At 30.7% G+C, this 26,502-nt stretch overlaps 1 protein-coding gene across 5 annotated transcripts in view; it reads right to left on the bottom strand.

The window, feature by feature from the left end:
* Window positions 1-143: 143 nt before the first annotated feature.
* LOC105146545 (Y+L amino acid transporter 2) overlaps window positions 144-26,502 on the bottom strand; it is a 32,340-nt gene continuing 5,981 nt past the window's right edge. For 2 of the 5 annotated variants that reach the window (XM_011056877.2, XM_011056876.2), the window contains 10 exons: window positions 19,110-19,357; window positions 18,383-18,629; window positions 12,068-12,193; window positions 9,356-9,494; window positions 9,096-9,219; window positions 8,500-8,700; window positions 7,815-7,889; window positions 6,817-6,976; window positions 6,644-6,736; window positions 6,141-6,261 (listed from right to left, as the gene is read on the bottom strand). In XM_011056877.2, the coding sequence (XP_011055179.1) occupies window positions 6,185-6,261; window positions 6,644-6,736; window positions 6,817-6,976; window positions 7,815-7,889; window positions 8,500-8,700; window positions 9,096-9,219; window positions 9,356-9,494; window positions 12,068-12,193; window positions 18,383-18,629; window positions 19,110-19,352 (1,485 nt within the window). In that variant the 5' untranslated portion in view covers window positions 19,353-19,357 and the 3' untranslated portion in view covers window positions 6,141-6,184. Of the gene's footprint in view, window positions 5,454-6,140; window positions 6,262-6,643; window positions 6,737-6,816; window positions 6,977-7,814; window positions 7,890-8,499; window positions 8,701-9,095; window positions 9,220-9,355; window positions 9,495-12,067; window positions 12,194-18,382; window positions 18,630-19,109; window positions 19,358-24,576; window positions 26,050-26,502 lie in introns of those variants that run through there. The other 3 variants (XM_011056882.2, XM_011056880.2, XM_011056881.2) reach the window with 3 other exon arrangements.

Raw genomic sequence — 26,502 nt, 5'->3', positions numbered from 1 at the left:
TCTTGTTAATGTTTTTTTATTATCTTCTTTCCTTTCGCAGTTAAAGATGGTTCGCCAAATGTCACAGCTAAATTTCTGCGATTTCGACAAGATCGATTTTATTTGGTTACGAGCGAGAGGGTTGCATAATTAATGTACAGGTATTTACACAATAATTATATATATATATATATTGTCACATTTCGCGTTTTATACATATATTTTTTCTTCTTTTCCTTTTACTTTTTACGTGCTCAGATCCTAAGCTACAGTTCTTAATTCGCATGATTGTTTAATCTGTAACGCGAGAAAGTGATGCTTTATATAAGATGATTCCAAAATCGATTCGAACACACTCCTACACATTTCAACACAGAAATTAATACAAAAGATACATTCATAATATTAATAATATTCTTACTCGCTTTCTCGCTTTCTTTCTCACCTAATTTTACCAATTCATATCGATATCTTATTGTCACGAGTCAGAATGCCTGCTGGTTTATTATAATATCTAATATTAAAATTTTCTATCAAAATCGATGAATTTACAATGATTATTTAAAGTTTCATTAAAAGCGTCGTATCTTATTTTTTTATAAACTGTCCTTATTCTGGTTAATAATGACATTGATAATTATTAATTTAAAGATTTCTCAAATATATATATATATTCGATCAACATTTAATAAAAAATAAGTTATAAGTGGCATAAAATTTTAAATATTTGTCATAATCGAGAACGTTTATTTAAAATGCGTTTTACTAACGTAATTACAAGGTCCGGTAGTTCAGTATTTTACGTAATTCCGCGCTTGCAGGCATCCTGAAGAATGTTGATGAGTATTCATGATTCTCGAAACATTCATAAAAATATAGTTAAAACGATGAAGAATTATAAAATTATCACTTGCTGCGAGAGAGCAGCATCAACGATTCGCTTTTCGATTACAAATATACGTTCATCTTCAAGTTCGCAAAAGAAAGTTATTGTCTTGTATGCTGAGAAAAATCACGACGATAACAGCTTTACTTTATGCTACAAAAGCTATTGTAGTAAAAATGTCACAACTATATGTTTTCTAATTTAAGTATATCTAATTTTTAGAGAGGGCGAACGAATCGCCGAGCTGCCTCTTAAATTCGATATTGCGATAACTAAAGCTACATACGTAGGAATAACATTTAGGATAATCTTTCAATTAGGCAAGATCTCGGTTCATTAATATTAAAAACACGTCTTTTGGTCCTAGAACAACTCTGCTAAAGATATGTGCAACGGTGTCATTTTCTGGTCCGAAGACTATTTTCCGTTCTTAAAAATGAAAGTCTAAGGAAAAATAAAATATGTAATAATAATGTCGTTAATTAAATTGAATAAAGAAAACTTTTTGCCAAAATAATTAAGAAAAGAAATGGCGAGTTTTGAAGCTGTCGAAATTCACCCATTGCTCCGAGCATTTTAAGCCTTATTATTCATACACGAAAAAATCGAGACTTAAGTATAATCACAACATTTTAAGAGACACAGATGCATTCAAAAATCGAACAACGTACACACCATTTAATCTTGTCAATAAAAATACATTTTGATGGCATCAATGGCGGGCGAAACTTCTTTTTTTTATTAATTAATATCGAGATAGATGAAGATTTTAGAAATTTAATAATGATATTTTTTTGGTAATTATAATTAAAATACGTTTATAAGTTCATGCGATTTTCAACACAGACCAGATAAAAAGATTGGAGAGACAGAAAAAATAATTTAACAAATAATAATTTGTCAAAAAAAAAGAATATGTATTATCTTAAATAATATTAAATATGTATTACATTAAATAATCATAAAGTTACAACATTAAATTTAAAAAATAAATTGTATGTGATATTTTTTTTTGTTTTATTATTAGAAATTTTTGAAAGTGCGCATGAGCTTACAAACTCTCCTAAAAATTATTTTTTTCAAATGCGAAGCTCGTCTTCTTATTCTTTAAATTGCCTGCACACATCACTTTTTCTCCTTAGCATGTATTAAACGTAAATGGAATGTCTTTGAAGAGCCGTTTTTTTACTGTTGCCGTTTTGACAGAATTACACACACGCACGCATACACACACGCACACACATATGCATTTTATCACCTGTGGCAGTAAAATATAAAAAGTATTATGCGACGTTGACAATCAAGTGCCAGCGCGTAACAAATGCGCTTTTAACTCTTCGTTTTCTCATTTCAAACGCAACAAATCGCAAAATTGATAATGAAAATTAGGAATTAATGGTTTAATTTAATAATAAAAGCAAAAGATAACGCGTTAAAAATGCGTTAACGAAGAGTTAAATCTCCGCACATACGTGCGTATAGATCTCTATTAGGGATGCAAGATATTAACGATATATCAAAATATTCTGTATTTCTTACAATACGATACTAAGACAATTTTGCAACAATCACAACACATGTTGCTTGAAATCGCACTCTTCCGTAAAATATTCCATAATATTTTTTCATGAGATACTCGATCTACTTTCTCGTAAAATTTTCATAAAATAGCATTACAAAATCTCTATAGTATATTCTGTGAAGATTCTTATTATAAGCATTTTCAATGAAATCATAAAAATATGCGAGAGATGAAAATATATATATATGTTAGCTGTTAGTATCTACATTTAACATCACAGTTCTTTCGTTATTTCTTCTGTAATAATTTTCTCTTAAAAGCGAGTCTTTTCTCTTAAAACGAGTTTGCAACACGTTTTGATTATTCGATAATTGAAAAACGATAACGTATTAAGCTATCTTTGCAAAAAATGTACTTTTCACGGATGTTAAAGTAATATCGTTTCCGGATGTTGCATCCCTAGTTTTAATCTAAAACGGAACGGATCGCGGATGTGTAGAACGAAATGAAGCGGTAAATATATGAAATGTTCGTCAGTTTGAACGGACAATTCTCGGTTAGAGTTCAATTACAAACGCGTCCGAGTGCCAAAACTACAACGGCATTGAGATAACGAAGATCATGATATACACATAGACAGCAAACATCGCCCATCGAACGAACGCTAAGACTAATTATAAGACTAACAGCTTAAACAGTGCTTAATTAATTATAGTGACACTTGATCGTTACCTCAACTTTTTGGCACGTCGGTCGGATTTTTTAATTCAACTCCTCCGTTGGTTCTAGCACATTTCATTTGCACGGCGAAAGATATAATCGCGATGAGACCCGCGGTCGCAACCATTTCTCTCCTTCACCATCTCAAATATGATACGTATTGCTTGTAGGCTTGTATTTAGAAGTATATACATATCTTTGATCACGCGATTTCGATGCATAGTAGGTATACATTAAAATCGCGTGTAACAATTTATGGACCATATAAATAGAGTTACTTCGAATTAAGGCTCCTTTGAGATGAATCGATCAATGAATAGTCTTTGTAAGCCATGCACTGGATCTCGGTGTGAAGTATTTTCTTTAATATTTAATATTTAATCTCTCATACAAACTCCAAACGTTTCGATCTTTTTCAATGTCAGAAATTTACCTTCATGAAATAATTGTGTTTCATGATATACAATAACAAATGAAAGCATTACAATATATTACTAATAAACTCAGAATATTGCTTAATATTTAAATTAACATATGTAAAATTTAATTTAACTTACATGAGTTTCGTTCAAAGGTAATGAGAGAATGACATGTTAACAAAACGATAATTATAATTCATCTAACAAATAAGACAATATGTATCGGTAAAATAACCAAACATAGATAAAGAAAACGGAAGAGAGGAAGTTTTATTTATTAATCTATAGGTTGTCATAAGCGCTGTCTAACAATTCAGTGTCGGTATGTAAATTTAAACTATTTTTTTATTTGCGAATGAAAATCATTTCCGAAATAAACCTTTTATTTAAAATTCTTTCTTTATCAAGAATCTGTATGTTATTCCAATCGAATTGATGTCATGTTCTAAGCGATAGTCCTCGTAATTACAGAACTATTGTGTTTTCCAATTTATATGATTTTTGTGTTCACCTATCCTCGTTTTCAAAGTTCTGTTCGTCTAACTCACATATGACACACTCCTCAATTTATTTGTACATCACATTGTTATGGAGCTTAGAAGATTTTCCTTCTATGCTAAACCGAGATCCAGTGCATGGCTTACAAAGGCATTAATTCATTGAACAATTTATGGATTTATTAATTTAATTTGGGGAAGAAGGCTTGCATAATGTAATTCGCTCACATGTATTCTTCATTTAAGATCAATTAAAAATTAAACTTCTTAAATTATATACAGGGTGAATCAGAGTCGTTGAATTAACTTTTTATCCTATGAGAAAATTATCGACTTCATATCTAATTGAATTATAACGTGTGCAATTATTTTTTCATAAGTAAAAAGCTGATTCAACGACTTTGAGTCACCTTATATAATTAGAATTATGATTTTTAAAATTAAAATTTATTTTGCAAAATTTTTTTAATTTTTAACGCTCTACATGTTTGTTATTTTTAATCTTTGTAAGAAATAAATCAAATATAATTGTGATAGAAAATAATTTTACCAGTGATAAATCTCGATATTTAAATATGTCAAATTTACAAACATGATGTAATTAGTATTTTTAAAATACATTCTTAATAACGCTTCGTAATAGTAGTGATATTCGCTGACACAGTGAGTTAATCGTATCTCCGAAACATTCAAATAATCAATTATTTTATCCAGATAATCCAGAAATATAACGTTTTTGGATTATTTGGATTGCAATATTTATTTTACAAATTTCTTTATAATTATTCTATTCGAGCAAATTATTAAGATTTACAATTATTAAGTGTTATCTGCAAAGAAAAATAATGGCATTGTAGTTGTTACTAACAGTACCAATACAAAATCAGTTATATATTTATCTTTGTGAAAACATGAAGACTTTGACGCTAACTGTCTAGTAAAATCAATGAATTCAGAAGCGTGCAGGCGTGTCATCGCATATATCTCTTTGCCGTGAAATCGAACGAGAAATAACAGCCTTGCTTCGAAATTTGGGCGGGCACGTCTTGACGGGAGTTCATCAAGGACGAGATCCGAATCTGGAAGACGAACCGTTTCGCCTTAATTTTTTTGGCGTCCTAACACGTAGATATGGCTGCCTCTTGTTCTAGGACGCTTGTTCTTCAATCCAGAAGAGTCAAGAGAATAATACCGTCGATCCTGTGGAATCGATGTGCTAACCAATCTCGCTCCCAATCGCATTTTTTCCCGGCAGAAGGAAGCGATTATAACTCGAAGATCGACAAAAATCCTCTGCGTCTTCCGATTCCGGAAAAGCCTCGTCTTCATCGTTCTGATTTCGATCCGGTTCGTCTTGACTGTTTATACCTGAGCGGGTTTCGCCTTGCCGACTACTAGCATTATCTTCTGCAACCGCCTTGTGGTGTTTACTGTAACAAGAGTAAGCGAGATATTATAAATGTGATAACCACGATAACCCGAGGTCATTGGATGCAAGTGTGAGTCTAGCAAAGGAAACGCGATCAATCGCGTCTGTTGATTGTTAATATCTGAGATATTAGGGTTCTTTGAGAGAGATTCGATTTGGTATGTTTGAATGTGTATCATGTTTGAGTGTGTCTGTGGTGTCGATGTGTGTGACGTGCAAAATCAAATCTCAATAATGTCCTAGTTAACTTAAGTGAAAGCGCCAGCAATTACTCAATTAATTATTTACGACTAAAACGACGTTAAACTCTTCAAATTTGAAAAGGATGTGTCAAGATTTTAGAAAATTAATAATTAAAAAGATTATACGATTTGAACAAAATCATCGATGTGCATCAAAACAGTCGTATGCTGATTTCCAAATCGAAGAAATGATAAGCGAGATGAACAGGCAAGCAAAAATTTAACTTTTATTTTTGAAAGCTTATAAATTATACAATATTGTTATAATATATAATACAATAGAAGATAGTTAATAATTAAGATAGTGCGATAAAATGTACAATAGAGCGAAGAGAAATTGTGGTAACAATTAGAAGCATGCATGAATCGAGAGCAATTTTGAAAGATGAGATAATCCTAGCAAATGTTCCAATCAGATAAAACGAAAAATAGAAAGCAAAGAAAATATATGAGTGCTAAGCATGCGTGACATGACAAGAGTAAAATTATGTTACTGTGTGTTCTGAACCTTTGCCTTTTGTGGCCCCACGACTACCATCATCTTCTGCAAACTTTGGGTGACGGCGCCTGTGGGAATAAATAAATTATAGAATAAAAACGAAATAAAAGAAAAATCGTTCACCACCACATGTAAAGATAACTCCTTAACTTATGAATTAAAACCAGGTAATGAACGCATGTCTTATTAAAAATCACTCTGTGGTTTTGACTAAAGTAAATTTAGAGCTCTTTTGTGATATTCTTCCTCTCTTTCTCTATCTTTCAGTTTTATTCTTAAAAATGATATGTGATCAATGTCTTAATACATTTTCACAAAATAAAGCGAAGGAAGTTTATATTTAATATTTTTTAACAACCGACATTGTGTCTATAAATGCTCGATATGTTAATATTGATCAAAGTTTATAATATATTATGTAGAATATCATGTTACGTTTGTTAGACTTACCGACTTTTTGTTGAAAGAATTTCGGTTTGTTTTTCCACGAGATAAATAGGAGGTAGACAGGTATGGAGGAAAATATCATTAGACAACCGTATCCTAAAACAGAATTGCTTTTGTGAGATATTAATTTTTACACAATCATATCACGAATCGTTAATAATATGACGGATGCTCACCAGTTTCAACGGGACTCGCGTACATCGGAACAATCGTAACGAAGAGAGTGGCTAGGATGTAAAAGATCGGAAAAATGAGATTCACTTTGATCGGTCTCAACAAGTTCGGCTGGCTCCACCTGAGCCATGGAAGGCACAACACGGAGACGCCTATGCTGAGCTACAAGTTGAATTAAATTGTGCTAAATATTGGGTCATCTAAAAAGTATAGTACTTTGTCACTAGATATATGACCATCAACACACATCTAGTGACAAAAAACCGCGGATACTTTTTAGATGACCCAATATAAATGGAAATTATAAATCTATAAAATCTAAAGAACTTGTATATAATTAAAATAATAACGTATAATTTATTATTAAAGCATAAAAAAATAATTTATTATTAAAGTAGAAATATTTCAAATACTTGCTAAAAATAATATTGTTGATGAGATATCATAATTTTTTAAGATATAACGGATTAAAGTTGAAATTATTTAAGTTAACAATTAGAAAGTTAGGAATTATAATTTTATAAGAATCACATATTATTTTTTCTAATTTAATAATGTACAAATATATAATATATTTCGCGAAATTAAAAGTTATGTTATCGCTTAGAATTAAAATACGCGTGTTGAAAGAATTATCGAAAAGAAATCAAATATATATACAGATGCAAGAATCGACTGCAAATTCATAACTCAATTGCGTCAAGTGATCAGCTAATTGGAAAATTATTGTTGTTCCAATTGAGCTAATTAATCGCGGGCGAGTATATATATATATAAGCTTCTAAGAAATATTTAGTGGTCGCACTATAATTACGTTACACGACCTTCGAATGACGAGGTATCATTCATATAACAAAGTCGGGAAGGTCATTTACTTCGTGTTAATTAATGGAAAAAAGAAATCTGAAGTCATGTTCACGAAACGGTATCTCTTTGATATCATAACATTATTACGCAAAATTTATTTTCGTTATCCGACAAACGTAAAAATCGTACGTACCCAGGTGGCGAAGCCGACATAATTGATAAGACGGAAAATGTTGGAAGAGCACAAGTACACCATAGATAATAAGGCCTGGAAAAAGATTGTGTTTTCAATTAAGGGTCCATGCTTATGATAGAGTGCCTTTTCTAATTCTGACAAAGTAAATTTGCCCACCGCAACAAGTTTGACAATGGAAACAATTTGTCCGTTAAATTGTCCGCTCATGTGTTTATTGAGTCTAACAGTAATCAAGTTGGTCAACAGGCATGAAGGGTTGATTTGTACGTGAAAATTTTGTGTGTGTTGTTTCGCGATATAAAGATAAGATAACAAATCGAATTGAAATCAATTGTTGAAAGGAAATCATATATCTCTCTATTTTATGAATTAATTTATTAGGTTAATATAAAATTAACAAGTAATTAGTTAAAAATTAATAACTTTAATATTAATCTTTAATAATTTAAAGATAAATTCTTCAAAAGTTAAGTATTATCTTACAAATAAAATTCAGATATGTAAAATACGATTTTACGTATCTGTGAATTGGGAAAGAATTACTATGTTATTGATAGAATGCATTTTACATGACGTAATAGTACATCACCAATTAATATCATAGTCTTCAGTCGATTTATATATATATACATTCTTTTTTCTAAATTAAGAAGCTTTCGAATTGGAGAGAAGAACAGTTTACCATGCAAATTACAGCGGGCGCAGGTGTCAGTCTGGAAATTTGGATCATTGTCAGTATCTCTGGCATTTGACCCTCGCAGGCACCCGCATAGAAAAGTCGCGAGGACGTGAGTAAAATGCCGTTAACTGCGCCAAATGTAGATAGAGCTACGAAAACCGGTATCGTCCACGCCATCACGCCAAACAATCTGTTTGCGTATGTCTGCCAAATAAAGACAAGAGCTTTAGGTAACAAAGTAATTATACGTCTGCTAACAATAAGGCAGTTTAGGAGCTTTAAACAATTAACTAATTAGAAAATTTTAGAAAATTATTAGTTCATACACACGTAGATAAGAGTTAATTTTAATACGGTTAATACAAAAAAGATAAAATGATTCTAGAGTACAAGTAATATATAAATATTACTTATTTTCAAATGTAGAGACTAGAATAAATATGAACATTTATAATGATTAGAATGTACAGATAGAAATTATTATTTGATTATATTAAAGGAAGATTTAATGTTTGTATATATTTTAAATTACATTTCTTCTAAAATTCTTAAAAGACTCCTTTTTTTTTTATTGGAAAAGTATATTTGTTGTTATTTACCACCGCCACAGCTTCGCTACCGAGCACTTCGACGGGACTAAGAGTAGTGTAAAAGGCCATATTCGTAAAGACGTAGACAACCGTAACGAGAGTGCACGAAATGCCGATGGCCTTCGGTAGATTCCTAAATAAATACACGGTTATAAGCGTACAGGAGTAACATAAATTTTCTGCAGCGGCTATTGTCGCTGAATTAACGTTCAGTTATGAACTTCCTCTGAATCGCGTTTAATTTATTGCGCGACAGGCTTAGTTCTCACCTAACGGGGTCTTTCAGTTCTTCAATTATGAAGTTCAAGTAGTTCCAACCGTTGTAAGCGAACAGGCCTGAATAAAAACTGAGTGCTATAGACGTGACTTCCGTGTTGCTGTTGTCAAACGTAAAATACTGTGTATGTCCTAGGAAAATAAAACATAAAGATCATGAATATCGAAAAATTATTGTTCTATTAAATAAGAATAATTAATTATTAATATTGTTAGTAATCAATATTAATAATAAATGTATAATTTTAGTAATCAATTTTTAACGTTTTTCTTTAATTTATTTAAGTACATTACGTAAAAACGTAATCACAAAACGATATCTATTTACAATGTCTAAAACCGGAGGCATATTTTTCTACTGGATTGCTAGCTAGATTAGAATCTTGTATTGGCTGCGATTCTGACAATGCCAGCATCGCAACCGATACATGATAGCAAGAATCTAATCCAGTTAGCAATCCAGCAAAGAAACAAGCGTGACTATGCCGCTGACTATGTTGTGACTATGCCGCTGACTTTAGTAACAGTATCTCGCTGACACTTCGATTTCTTGTATTTCATAATTAGAATTTCTTTTTAATTGGTCCTTTAATGAATGAGGCTGGATTGAGGGATCGTTAACGAAAGGCGAGCGTGAAGTTCAGTGGCGTGTAAGATCGGACGAAAAGTTTCGTCAGAATTGAGATGATTGTCGCATACCATGGTCAAGGAACCATTTGCTTCGTTGAATAGTCCAATTTAAGCGATTCCTTGCACGCACACCGACTACATCGCATCGCCTGCGCACCTTTTTGATTGGGTAAATTGTCTCGTCCGGGAAGCATACGATGTTGAAAAAACGTTTAAGTAACTTCCGTTGGACGGTTGATTCTTATAAAAAAAAAAACATCTTCCTATATAGATTATGTATGAAGATGATTTTTTCAAAATTACAATCTGAGATTGAATCATTCTTGATGCTAATTTAATTGCAGGTTGCTTACAAGAATTTTTCTTAGCTCCATATTTTTTTTACATCTTTCATATCTTTCTTTTCTCGGAAGGACGTTCGCATGGAATGCTAGAGATCAGAGTTCGAATCTCGGCCGAGATAATATTTTTTGCAATACATATTAATTATTTACAGATTTTAATATGTCATTCAGCATTATTAAGATGCGTAAAAGCATCGAAAGAGATGTTAAATTACTGGTTAATTTAACTCGTGATATTACTGATGATTACTAGTAGTTTAGTAGAGTTTGCGTTTTCAAGATTGAAAACTTATTTCGGTGCACAGTTTGAAGGATTGCATACGTAATACATAAATTCACACAGAATTATACAAGCACTTAAGATCTAGCTAGGTCATTATAAATGCATTTATTTCCTATTAGTTATGTTCTCACATGTATGTACACTGTTAGAAATGTAACCACGAGCTTCCTTTACATGTAAATGAAGCTCGTGGTTATGGACGAAATTAAAAGTAATGAATGATTTCTTAATATATCTGAAAATACTTAAGTTACAGTAATTACTTAAATGTAATGAACGTATACATTAAATTTCATAAATTTTAAAAAATACATTAAATTTTATGTATATGTACACAAATATAATAACTTTTTAGTTATAAATATATTTAATAAATTTAACGTAATATCATGAAATTAAGTAACTTAAAATTGTGTAACTTAAAATTTAATGAAATTTAAGAACATTTCTAACAGTGTACGGTTTTATGAAATTTAATATTTTTTCTATTCCATATCTTTGAAGGAAATATTAAAAATTGATTGCTACTAAAATTATACATTTATTATGTTGATTAATAATAATAATAATAATAATTAAAAATATCGATCGAATTAATTAATTTATTATATACACTTCATAATTTTATTCTTCGATGTCGGCAAGAATGAAAGAAGTGACGGGAGATACGATCGCGCGATGTATTAAAAAAAACGTTAGAACTATCGATCGATTAAGTTAGACAATTTACGGAGAGAAAGTCTGTCTGACACAAGAACGATTCTTTCGACTTGTTGAAAGTATTGTATATACATTATACCGAGAACCTCGGTGTCTCGATGTTCCGTGAAAATGTTCGCATTGCTGGTTAAGGAACGAGAAAAGTTCACGATGCACGAAAAACGAAGAACGTGATCACGTGGCGATTAACATCGCTCGGGATCGTTGCAAATCGCTGCAAACTGCACGCGATCGAGTGATGTCGTTGACCTTTCACCTCATAATGCACTCTAGCAAGTCTATTCACTTTGTATTATTAATTTATCTCGCGTACTACTTCGAAGATATTGGATAGAAAATGTCTAATTCTGTCTTTGTAAGAATATTTCGTGACATAAAGATATTAGGTATTTTATTTTATTCCGAATTATATTATTGCTTATATTTTAAAATATAAATATAATATGTGTATTACAATATAATATGTATCTTATAATATGTTTATATTTTTTAATAATAGAATTTATTATCTTTTTAGATTGAATATTTTGCATTGTAGATTTATTTTAAAGCGTGATTAATTTACAATTTAAGCGTGTTATTTTAACACATTAATATGTTTAAATGTATAATTTCCTTAGTCTTTATTTCTTGTTAATTTTTTTCCAAACTCGTTTATCTTACAAATTAAGTATCGTGTGCAGAATTTTATCTTGTTATTGTATAATTACAATAATGGACAGACTCACCAGTGCAAAGCTGATACGCTCCGGTGAAGATTATTATGAAAAGTGCGAGTAATTTCGCATACGTGAAGATGTCCTGCACTCTCGTCGCCCATTTGACATCCCAGCAATTTATGAAAGCGAGAATACCTGAAACAATCAATGCAAATAATCGAATTAATTACCATGCGACAGAGGACGTATTCAATCAAGACGTATATAATTTCTTTAATTAAGAACAAGATTAAAAAGACATCTCTTATGTTAATTTGTGAATATCTCTATTGTGAGGTAATCAAATTACTTAGTTTTCAACACATGATACATTGTTCACAGGTGTGATATATGAACCTATTACGCACGAGTGAAACTAAGTCAATCTAATTAAGAGTTATGTGTAGTCACGAATGCCACTCGGTATTACATGTGTCGTTCACTTTGAAATACTTATACGACCTTTCGCTGTAATTTTATACTAAAGAGAGGCCGTTTTTTAAATCTAGCTTTAATCGAACTGGTTGCACACACGATTTCATTACTTTATCAATATCTATCGAATAGAATGGATATATGTTAATTATCAACTTATTTTAGAAAAATAGAATTTACTCTAATTTATAAGGTAAGGGAAAACACTTGCAATCGGTTTTCTTTTTTTTTGTCTATTAACGATTCCGCAAAAATGAAAATCGTTATATGAATTCATTGGTATAATTTATTGGTGCAAGTTGAACAACAGCGGAAGTGTGATAATTTTTAAAGTAGTTTTTATAATAATCATCATGATTTTACGTTGATTTTTACAAAAAGAAATTATAAATCTTTAGTTTAACTATAATTGTAATAACTTTGATTACAGTCTTTTCTAAATTTTTACAGATAAATTTTTCATCATATTTTAAATTTTACTAATTAAAAGAATTTTCCTATATTTTTAGGTTGAAAATATGATTTATAAAAAAATAAAACAAACATATTTATATCACACATATCGATTATTTTGCTTTTCAATTGGATATCTATTATACTTCTGCCTGCTTGCCTCAGCCTCTTTGTTTCCTCGTTCATTGAGGAATTATACACAGGACAATCTCATCGTGAATGCTCGATTTGCACGAGGCACAATGCTAATATTAATTCGTCAATAAAGGATTTCATTCCTTTGACGCAGAGTTTGAGGCTCGGAGTTATGTCCTTGACAGATTCGCGTAGAACAAAAGGAAGAAGAAATGTCAAGAGACTGATGCAACATCTCGCAGAAATATCGCGAGACTCCGTTTCCCCTTTCGCCCTTTCCCCTTCGAGCGCTGCTTTGTGTTTCCTCCTCTTTCTTCTCCCTTCGCCCACTCGTTTTGTCTTTCCTTCCTTTGCCTTTCTTTTCGTCCCGTTATCCCCCCATCGGTGAATTATGCTGTTGTGGTGGCCAGTTGTCACATTATTAAATTACATTTGTTCACAATGAAGCGTGATTGCCATCAGGCTTTTGACTCGCGAGCGGTCTCACATCGACGTTTCCATTCGGTCTGCGACGATCTTCTTTCCACTGATCCATGTGTCGACATGATTAATGTGTAAATTAACGCATGTTATATTTAAATTTATCTTAAACGATCTGTTAAAACTTTATCTCCGAATTAAATCTCTTAAATTTGTCCAATACAAGAAAAGTGCCTCTTAAATTTGTGCTTACTAAAAAAAATAGAAATTTTGTAACAGAATTGAATTACGACAAAGTTATTATTTTTTAACGGAATACATTATTGCAGTTAATTTGTCAATTCATCAGCGAATGTCAGTTACAATTAGGAATAACGATTAATAAATCTCCATCGCGAATTGTTGCACTTAACACGAATAAAAAGTGAAAAGATGCGAACACGTTCGCTCTGGTCATTGATCTTTATCACTTACTAGTGTGAAGTGGAAATGGATTGCCATTCATTCATATGAGAAAAAAAGAATTAAATCAAATGTTCGTGAATATATATATCTACATAAAAAATAAAATGCAAGGTATGGCAGAACTTTCCGTATAATCTAAATCTCTTACAATTAATTAAATACTTTTTCTACTAATTAATTAAATATTCTTTTTACTAATTAATGAAATTATATTAGCAGTATATTTTTTCTAATTTTATTTGAAATGTTTAATTTAAGAAAATATTCAAGAAAGTGGGAAAAAATTTTCTTAAGAAAAAGAGAAAGAATAAATTGTCGAATAAATTTATAGTTTTTAGATTTCCCCAAAGACGAAACTTTATTACTAATTTATAATCTTATTTGAGACACTTGATAGACTTATCATAAATATTGAAAACGCGACGCGTCATTTATTCAAAATGACATCCTCAGCATCGAGAACGAATACGTTCGCGTTACATTTTCCTTCACGAGAAAACCTATTCCCGGTTTGTCAAATGATTTATCGGGAGGAATAAATGAAAGAGACTATATGGCGGAATCTTATTTTCTTCAAATACTATAGAGAAGCTTTACTGACAATGTCGCCGATAATCAACTTTTTACTTTATATCTTATAGCATTTCTTTTCAGCAATTTTACGCGAAATTTAGAATAATCATCGCTTTATATCTCAAAGCATTTTTCTCCAATTTTATGCGAAATTTAGAATAACATAATTGATTTGTTGATTGAGAAAAACGAGAGAAGTCTGAACGTTCAACTAATGATAGAATGGCTTAATTGGAACTACACTGTTAGAAATGTTCTTAAATTTCATCAACTTTTAAGTTACACAATTGGATTAATTTCATGACATTACAAATACATTATAAATTATTATAAATTATATTAAATTTAATGTATTTATAATTAAAAAATATATTTGTGTACATGTACATAAAATTTAATGTATAATATTTTTAATGAAAATTTATGAAATTTAATGTACTTTTCATAAAATTTTATTAAAAATACATTAAATTTCATAAATTAAATGTACACATTCATTACATTTAAGTAACTACTGTAACTTAATTTTTAATTAAATCAGTCGTTACTTTTAATTTCGTTTATAACCACGAGCTTCATTTACATGTAAAGCCGCGTAAATATTTACGAGAGAAACACTTCGTCAATTGTCTCCCCCCCCCCAGAAAAAAAATGACTGAAATGCAATTACTTCTACGTATTTGTAAGGCGATCTGCAGGGGTGTCATCGAAGCAAAAGAAATGCGTAGTCAAACGACCGCAACCGCAAAGAACACGATACGCTTATTCGTGGTCGTATCTTCGTCCGCAGAATAAATTTCTAAAAATAAAATTTTTGCATAATATGCATCGTGTATCTTATGTAAATTATCCTTTAACGTATCTCGTAACTAAAATTCTAAAGAAGTATATTTCAATTTCAGTGAATCCGGATTATTTCAATAAATGCAAACTACAATTATCAATAACTATTAAATCAACAATGAATTAATAGTTAAACTTTAATTAATTAGTTATCTCAACATTATGTATCAATATACACTATTTAATTCGTTATAGATGAATTCTGAATTTTATTAATGATATTTCAGTCAAAAAAAATATTTTACGAGAATACTTTATGATACTCGATTAACACACATCTGATTGAACTCGCCCGCGAAAACGTTGAAAAAAAGTGAACATTACAACACGGAAACGTGCGTAAAATTACGTGCATCCTCGGATTTCCGCGAGAATACGCTCATAAGATCAATCCCGATATGATCGCCAGTTGTTTATTCCTATCGACGACCATGAACAAATTCTTTTTTGTTACAATATTAACTACAATATTAACATTCGATCACAGATTGCACGCCCGAGTCTCTCCCGCGATCCGCGATTGCTCGCGGAAATTGAAAGGGAATAAAAATCACGTATGCATAATCGCTCATGATTTCTACATTGTGGAAAGGAAAGGCGGAAAAACGGAGTGTATCTTGATCCGTGGGAAGGGTGTTATTATCGCGCATATTCGTATGAAGGATGCGAATCACGATTTGCTGCACAATCACGTTACGCCACTTAAAAGAGAAAATGCTTATTAATTTAAAAGTTATTTTTTCATTCTGATCAATATTCTCGCGTATATGCGGCATTTCATACCTCCTCTGACAGAAAAAAGATTTATGTCGAGCGAATGTATTAAATAGAGTAAATAAATATCATAAATTAAAGCTTGTAATTGTGCAAAAAAATCAGAATCTCTTTTTTGTATATTTCTTAACTATATTGTTTATCAATCTAATTTAATTTTGCTCTTCTATTTCTTTTTTATCGTTATATTATATTTTAGAGGATTATTTCGAAGCTTGTGACTTCTTTTTTAAACTCTTGCGTCTTGTTAGTGATTTAATGCGTCGACATAACTAAGAACTGCGCTCTATACCATGTTTGTTACGTGAAAAGAATAGCAGAATCCTTTCTGGAAAATGAGCAGAAGAAACAAAACATCAAGGCTAAAATACATGACATAGGGAAGCTCAAGGTTGTCAAGAATATTGTCGGTGTCACTGCTCAGGGAATTCCGTGCCCACACGCAGCTTCCTCGAGATACATATAAGTGGTTTTATCGTAAATTCTCGAGTAATGGTCCAACAAATTGCCGATCCAATATTGCATGAGTAAATAAAATATTTCTGTAAATCATTTTTCTTTACCTAACAGCATTTCTTTTGCAATGAAAATTTTACGTTTGATGCGATATTTCTCTAAATGCGCGCGGAGATCTTCAATTTTTTTTATCCATTACTATAAAATACTTTAAATTAGAAATTTAAGTACGTTTATAATTTCGTATAATAAATTTATGAATAGATTTTTATTCGTGCGCGCGATAATTATTGAAGATATTTGTATCCTATTGTTTGTACTACAAAAGTTACGTTTATTTGTTATATATTAACATGAACATTTTTTATATTTGTCAATTGCTACATAGTTACGTTAACTAATATGAATTCCTGTAAAAAAACGGCAATTCACATTTATTTATGTTATATATTAGGTTATATATTAAGTTCTGCTTTACATATGTTAACAAAAATATATAATTGTAAAATATTAAAGATTATATGTCGTAAACAATTAAAAAAGCAAACAAATGCTGCAAAACATTTTTTCTTATTTTATTGATAAGAAAAGATAGGACATTTTAAAACTTTTTTATAACTTGTATAAATTGTATAAATAAAAAGAGATATTGGACCGAAAAAAGATTGCGAGACTAACTTACTTTACGCTCACAATTTGTAATCAGTGAATCAAGCGGCTCATAAAAAATCTATAAAAAGATGAAATAGAAATTTTTTATTCGAATAAGATCTGCTGAAGATCTGTCGTAAGCAATTAAATTTTGCAATCAAGCCAACACGACAGTTGAAATCAGTAGAAAGGAAAGGCAAACTACATAAAAGAAGAAAAAATCTGCGAACGCAAAAGAAAATAAATAAAAAAAAATGACAAATCAGACAGATGAATTAGAAATAAAAAATTAAATTAATTTAATCGGGTGTTATGTTAGATGCATGATAAATTATAGTATCTTGATGGATACGATCGCTTCTTCGAGACGGGCGATATAAAGAGGAGCTCTGAAAACAAGTTGAAAGATAAACGACGGGTGAAGAGGTCGAGAGAGGAAGAGCGGAGGATTATAGACGGAAATCAAAATCATCCGGGATGACATTCTTGACGCAGTCAGGGGCACGATTGCTGTGGGAAAGACGAATTTTTTGTGGGTCACGTTGTGTCGGCCCGTTTGAAACCGTTACTACTGACGGACGCGCGAGTCAGTTAAGTTTAATCATCATCCACATACGGTATTGTACCGCGATTATTCATCGCCACAGGAGCGGCATCGCTTCCATGCTTTGATTGCAATTTCGTGCAACAAATATCCACTCTGTGGATAAACTAAATCATTGCGTTCCTCCGCATGCATCTCAGTATCCGCGTTCGGTTGCGTAATGTTAGTTGCAAAGCAATACATTGAATAAATTAATATAACGGAGTTGTGGAAAAAGAAAATTTTACGAATGCAGAACTCGATCTACACGTTAGATAATATTGCGAAATCCTTCCATTTTCGTCAACTTCTGCAGAAAAACAGAGAACTGAACGCATCAATTCTATATCAAGTACACGTATAATTATTTTTACTATATCAAATATTTAGCGCACATGGATCACAATTTTTAAATAGGTTTCCCGTGTAAGCCTAAAAAAAAAACAATTTTTTTTGCTTTGTTTTATTTCGCAGATATATCACGACTGACGGAGAGGCTCTGGATTTTGTTCTTGTGTCGCGGAGATGTGTCCCTCGATTTTTTATTGTCTACTTACATATGCAGCAGACAGCGAGCATTCTTACGGACTCTTCGGGTGGCGTGCAGTCCGGAAAAATCGGCTTGAGGACGTAGACGCTGAAAGTTAAAGCCACGATAGCCTGACTGCAAGGACGCACTATCATACACTCAACCCATAGTCTGATAAATGCCAAAAAGGGTCCAAAAGTCTCCATAATGTATGCATAATCCGCCCCCGATTTCTTGATCATGCAACCGAGCTCGGCGTAGCAGTAAGCCCCTATCTGTCGAAAGATATGGAAAAAAAAACAAGAATTTAATTATTAGGTGCGCAACTAAGTTCTCGCTGTTATTTTGATGAAAATGCATCAAAATAACAGCGAGAACTTAGTTGCGCATCTAATAATACATGTGTTATTTAATTTATTATATGTGTCACTGCATACATCGAAATGTATTTATCAGAATTGATTTGCAATTGTAGCAATTTGAATTTCTATGCTGTCACTTGAATAAACGGTGTGAGCTGATACATTGAAAAATCCGAATTCAATGCGAAAGAATTTTATTCATACAGACATTACCGTCGTTAATCAATCATTCTTCTTTTTATTTGTAAATCTATCAAGAAGCAATTTTTTTTACTTTTATTAATACATTGGCATCAGATATAATAAAGAAATCAATTAAATAAAAATCGACAGACCAAAAGTCATCGAGAAATAGTTTTCCAAGAAAAAAACAAAGGGATAGATTATGCGTACCATAGAATAAATTCCGGATGCCGTCCAAACGAGAAGACTTGCATTCACGCTTCCGGTATATTTAAGGACTCCTGTTGGACTGACGAAAATGCCGGAACCGATGATGGACCCGACGATGACGGTGACTCCATTGAGAAGCGACATTTTCGCTTCCAGCTTAATCTCGTCGTTGCCCTTTTCGGCGGAAGGGATCGGATCGTAGGGCCCCTTCTCGCCATCTTTAATGCTCCCTGATTTTGACATTCTTTCTGAAATGCACAAGGAACTATACTTTGTACGCATTTTTTCATTCGTCAAATATTTTTCTTAAATCTATTTGACATTTTCTATTATTTTATATTTATATCTCGATTATATATTGTCTCGAACGAAATAGAACTGGCTCTATCTTACGTCATTATGGTAAAAATGTATATGATAATAAAAAAAACTTATTATAAATGTTTATTATATCGCATTATAAGAAAGTTTTATATTAGTCTTAGTGAATGTTTATTTATTAATTATATCGAATATTAGATAACAGAATTTAGTGTAAAAATCGCAACTTTAATTTTTATGTAACATCTAATTCACACTCTCTTTGAAATAATAATAGATGCATTTATCATTTACACCAAGGAAAATCACGAGCATTTGTTGATTATAGAATCACTATCTTATTGATGTTTGCTTTTATTTATAAATTAAAATACTTTGTATGTGGAGTAGATGAATTTATGAGCAAACTTGTCAGGCTATCACGATATCTTGAAATTACTTTAAACGACGGAACATACAGTGCGAATACTTTTCGATGTCACAACGCAGCTTGACAACGCAGCTAACAATTAGATCAGTTTTATCGTTAAGATGTATAGAGAAGACAAAGATACATTTTTGTGGAAATATTAACAAACCGATGTACATGAAAATATTCTTTTACCTATTTCAAAAGCCGTGGCAATAAAGCCTTTGTGTACACATGAATACATTTTATGCATTTGAATCTTGCTTTTTTAAATTTTGCTTTTTACCTTATATATAATAAGGAAAATTGTTCAAAGTTTTGTAAAGTTTATGATAATTAATGTTGTTATTCTCGTTTTACACTGTTACTCGACATTCAACAAAGATCCAGCCAAGTGTATCCTCTTGACTTTTCATTAGACAATTCCTTAGAAAGATCGTGCAGATAAAAGTGTTGCAATTTGTTTAGATATATGCAATGTATTGTAATGTCTTATTACGTAACAAATTGACAACCCTACTATTCTATTGATATCCGCGCAATAAGTCGAAAAATAAATCGAAAATTGTACCTCATCACGCAAGAATCGTAAACTACCGAAGAATCATTCATGCGCATTTTATAGTATTCTTTATTTCCTAAAGATATATTTCTTTTCCATCAAAAGAGCAAAGAATTTCCTCTTGAATTAATGAGCATTCTTTATTTTACATCTTATTCACGAGATATTACAAGCTATTTAAAGACCGATGATATCTTATTTTGTGAGATGATTTGCATTTTCCAGAATAAAGATAACGTAATTTGCAACATTATCTTGTAAAACGAGAAATAAAGCGCGAAGAATTCATCTTCACATTTCTATTTTTCCTCTCATCGGTTCTAAGTAACAGGATCGATACGCGTGTATAAATCGCGATTCTGTATTTCATTGCCCGAAGACTACTCTCGAAGGATTTCTTGTCCTGAATAATGCATCTGAACAATCGCGCAAAGCGAGACGAGAACACGATCTTTCGTAATGAACTGTGTCGATTTATCTATAGGATAGAAAAATCTCGTTGTACGTGAGAATATAAGCGAGGATTCCGAGTGGGCGAAAGGTTGCTTTTATTCCAATTTTTACCGATTCTCAGCATACAGCATACAGAAGACAAGTTTGTCCTGTGAAAAAAATTCAATCTTGCCATCCTTATCATTTATACAAATAATAGGTCTTTATCACTCAAAAAAGTGATCTTGCATTTATAGTGGAAATTATCTAAGTACGACAAATAGCTAAAATAGATAAATTTCTAACAAGTACTGTGATATTGGATATATATTACATCTAATCATATAAATGACAGAGATAGAATTTAGATTTATGCTATAAATTCTACGCGTATGTAATTTTCTATCAAATAAAAATAGCTATAATTCTAGCTGAAGCAAGAAAATATTTTTTTGCGTGATTAAAATTAAATAATCGTTGAATGTGCATCTGGATCGTTCTAATACTGATATTATTAAAAAAAAGTGTATAACTTACAGGCATGTAGTCTCAAAAAGGAATCGGTATCTAGAATAGTGAGGAGAGTTATTGAAAATTATGTAATAATATTAACCGTCGTGTTTCTTAATATAATTAATGTAACCAGATGTTCCGATTTCGATGGTCTCGCTTTTAAGATGTTTATTCTTTTATCCCGTCAAACGTGTTAAATGCTCAGATTTTAGCGATATAATAACAAAAAGAACCCGCTGAAAAATATTTTTTATAAATTTGGACAAATTGCAAGAGCATAGAATATGTATCACTTCCAGAAAGCAATATAGCAGTTGAAAAAGTTCTCTGCGCGCACAATGAGCAAAGTATGGGCAGCAGAAAAACTTTGTTTTGATAATTATTTATTTTGAGAACAATATTATATATTAGGTGTTGGAATTAATTCGTAGCGTTTTTTAATGAAAGAATGTTATTTATTTCACATGAGCATTAAAAAATACATTAATGAAAGTACTTCCCATCACTTGTAAAACGCTACGAATTAATTCCAACACCTAATATATATATATAATAACAAAAACTAACTTTAATTCCATTTATCAAGGATTTTATACATTTCTTAAAGATTTATCTTTCTTATTAAAATTGACAATTTCGAACGATAAATAATTGCATTATTTTTTTAAATAAATTGCTATTCTTGTATTTATCTTTACATCCATACATTCTTCCCCACTCGCGCTTAATAAAAAAAAAAAAAGTTTCCCGTTTCAAATCTAAAAATATCAAGTCACGTTAAATGTAACAGATAAAATTCTGATTCCTATAAAAAGGCATAGAACTTTTTCGGCTTTAAAAAGTATGTCTTTTTCATGATTTTTCAAAAAGATATATAAAATGCAAACATTGAATTTTTTATACATGAAGATTAATCCGATTAATCGCAACTTTTTATTTTATGTTTCACTGAAAAATACTCTTTTCTCTTCTAGACTTTGCATGGCATACAGCGTTTCACCACGGTATTAAAAATATCTCCGATCTGGTTTATGTGAAACAAAAAATTTAAAAAAGATTTTAAAATATATTAAAAGTTGTAGTCCCTATCGGATGCTTTTTTTATTTCTTTATTTTTTTCAGAAAGAAAATTTAAATTTTTGTAGAAATTGATTCCTTAAGTTTGAAAATTCGCCATTTTATTAAAAATAAAAAATCATATCCGAGGGATTATAATTTCTAATATACTGTAAGTACCTTTCTGAATTTTTTATTTTTAATAAATTAGGTCGAAGATATTTCTGGTATCGCGAAACGTTGCATGCTATCGAAGAAAGAAAGGGTATTTTTCAGTAAAATATAAAATAAAAAATTGTGATTAAGAGTGCAAAAAATATGTACTTTTATTTACAAAAAATTCAATCCTTGTAGCTTATAAATATTTTCCAGAAAAAGAGGCATACTTTTTAAAGGTGGAAAAATCCTCCTATGCCCTCTTAATAGGATATAATTTCTATTTAGAGTGTCTTTTTAAAAAAGGTGATATTAAACTTTAGAAATATATAATACTCGTCAAAATAAAAAAAGTCAACAGTTTGTCGTCAAACTAAAAGGGTCAACAGGAGTGACAAGCTAACTCATTTACACCTCATTTGTGGTGTAGCTACAAATCTGCACTCTATCAGACTCTACCATATATTAAGTCTCGTAGAAGAAATTTTTTGCCATGAAATTTGTTTTGGTTTATATTTTATGAAGCTACGAAGCTTATTAAAGAAACCAAATTTTGCAATTTTAATAAAAATATTTTCATGAATAAAATGGCCCTTTATTTACAATACAGATACCTGTCTTTATGCTAATATTTTATCTTCAAGAAGTAATATTAGAGTTGGGCAGTGCTAAGTTAAAAAGATAAAAATTAAGTTAAAAAGTTAAAAAGTTAATTAATTTTAACTTAACTTAGTTTTAAACTCTTAACTTTTTAACTTAATTTAATTGCATTTTATCGGTAATTATTAACTTTTAAGTTGATTTTTTTTAAGTCAATCTTCAGATACAATGCGAAAGCCTAATGAGCATATAATTTAGTAATTTTATATTGTATAATCGTTAAATGTGAACAATAATCAAATTCATTAATAATCTTTTCTTGGTGAAAGAAAATATACCAAATATATCAACATTTGATGTTTAAATTTTAATATATTATACTTACTTTGTTCATATTCGGTAAGATATTGATAAAATTTTATTATGTTGCTTATATTCAATTTAAAAAATTTCGCTTTAATTTAGAGCTGTTCTTGATTACATAAATATTCAATTTAAAACGCTGATTAATCATAAATTTTTAGTCCATTAGATTTCGGTAATAAATTGCAAATTGTCTTCAAATTAATTCATTTACTTCTGATTTATGTCGAATACTTAATAACATTTATTTGTTTTCAAAAAAATTTAGATTTAGCTTGATTGATTAAAATTTCTCTTAAACGGATAATATTTTACCCTTTTCGGTATAAGAATGCCAATAGGTCTTATACATTGCGACCTCTATAGCGTATTCAAACTCATCCTAGTTAAACATTTCTATATGAATGTTATTATATACATGAATATTCATGCGATGTGTATATTCTTATAATTATGGTTAAGTAATGATTACATTTTAAACATTAACTATGACTCGACTACTGACACAGAAAATTGAATACTATTGTCAATAAACATGAAACAAATTTGTATTGAAATCTTTGAAAATATTCGATTTTCAATGAGAAAATGCCGAATTATGTGTTCAAATAAACAGAGAACGGCATTGAATATCTGCTATAGATTAAATTTATTTTTTGCTTAATAATTCGAAAATAAATAATTTTTAAAATACTGCTTATTAAAACTTTTTAGTTTGTTTTCACAAGTACTACATATTCCTAAAGTTTGATATCACCTTTTTCGAACATCTTGTATTTTATTGCTATTATTATTGATATAATTTTCTGTTATGTTAATGTTACCGTATAAGCGAAATTTGCGGCACTTACAAGACAAAAGAACGTTTACGTAAATAAGCATAATTTGTGCTTGTTTATGATTTGAAAATCCTAGAGAGGACCTTTTCCTGTCTCACGTCATTCTCACCAAAAAATTACAATTATATTATAACAGAACACAACAACAGCTAGACAAAACAATATTATTATTACTATTTACGATATCTATTTTATTTCGATTTAAATTTTACTTACTTTTTTTACAAATTTACAAATTCACTGCAAAAAAAAATTGGCTTCCGTTATCACATTTTCTTTCTCTGCTCAATGCTTCCTTATTCACATGCTTTGCATGATTTCGCTTCGTATCAAAGTTGACGTTGTCGCAAACGCGGCCGTACGACTAGTGGGGAAAAATGAGTTTTGGAGAACACACAGTCGTGTACGTAACCGCGAAATTAATTAGAATTTCTGCGTCATTGTCACAATGTTTATCCAGGTTTCCGGCCAATCGCACGCGCAATTATCGACACACCTTCACTATCGTCTGACAAACAACCTGTTCTTGGCAAAAACCTGTTCTATGGTGCAGTATGCCTGTATCTGTGTGCTCGTACGCTTATTAATCGCATTCATTAGTATAAAATATCAAAACACATAATAGTGTCCACTTCAGCTGTCATTCGATTCGCCGATCAACACTGACGAGCCCGCGCCGTGCCCTACAACTGTCAACGTTACATTGGTTCCACTGATCTGCCGCGATTAATTAATCGCGATTCATTAATGTTTAATTGCCGATTATACCTAGATCGTATTTCCACGGAGTTCCCGAATGAGAAAGTGATCGAATATCAGACTTAATATTTTTTCACAGAATGTCTTACGAAATTTACGATGCAATAAAATTTAATAGGTAAAATAAAATTGACAGCTGTTGCTTTCTTATCCCATATTTCGTTGCCCTTTTTTGTAATTAATATTTATTTGTCAATTGACAATTGAAAAGAGTGGATTGGACGTGGATATAGATTCGTGAATGTGAAAAATAATGTTAGAATTTAAGTGGCTCTTCGAAACATCATCAATACTAATCAGAGCGTTGAATCATTCACCCAGCAGCCGGTCACATCTACGGTAGATGGAATTATGGTAATGAGGATAAACATAAATTGTTGAAGCAAATAAAAACGGTGAAAAGACACTAGGAATTGCGAGGCTTCTTTTTCCATGAATATCCAGTAGAATAAATCCGTACTTCGTACTCAGTGGAGCATGTCGGAACTTTGCTTGCAAGGCTGCAGTCTTCAGAGAAGAATTATTTTTATAAACATTTTTGACACAATTTTTTAACATTAATCTGCAGAACGATTAAACGATGTATGATTTAGGGCTATAAGGAAAAGTCGCCTACATCTCTCTCTCTCTCTCTCTCTCTCTCTCTCTCTCTGTCGTACTTACTCTAGGATTAAAAACAAAAATTACTAAAACAAAAGCACCGAAGAAATCAAAATATTTCTTTATTTATATCAAACATTGATTCATTGGTAACATAAGAAAACAATATTGTTTGAAAATAAACAAATAATTGAAAATTATTTAAAACAGTTTTTTTTAAATAGCTTTGAATACGATTTGGAGACTGGATCATTAAATTGTATCATTGGATTTCTAAATCGTACTTCTAATAAACAATCATTAGTTTTAGAAGAGAGATCTACATTTTCTTAAAATCCAACAAATAATATATACAAATACGCTTTTTTATACAAATATCAAAATATAGTAATTATAAAAATATTATTCAATTATTCAATCTTATCATGCTTTATCTATATATATATTTACGTTATCTTATTTAAATATAGGCACAATAAAAATTAGTACGATTTATTCAATTCTCTCTATTTTAATTATTGACAACAAATTTATTGACAGCAATATAATCCACAAATATATGTATTGTTAATTTGATGCTTGTATTCGAAAAGAGTTTAAACATCAAACATCAAACAAAATCAATTTTAAATGTTACTTAATCGTAAACGGACGACTCGAAGACAAAACAAAAGTAACTTAAGCAATATTATTAGCGTCACATCTGGTTTGTCACTTATAAAAAAAAATATTTTGTTTAGAAATTACAATAAAAGTATAATTTAGCCAACTTTCCTGATTTGT

Source organism: Acromyrmex echinatior, chromosome 4, assembly GCF_024713525.1.
Source record: "Acromyrmex echinatior isolate Ae372 chromosome 4, ASM2471352v2, whole genome shotgun sequence".
Lineage (NCBI taxonomy): Eukaryota > Metazoa > Arthropoda > Insecta > Hymenoptera > Formicidae > Acromyrmex > Acromyrmex echinatior.
The sequence above is the reverse complement of the archived record's forward strand: the minus strand, read 5'-3'. Positions and strand labels throughout refer to the sequence as shown.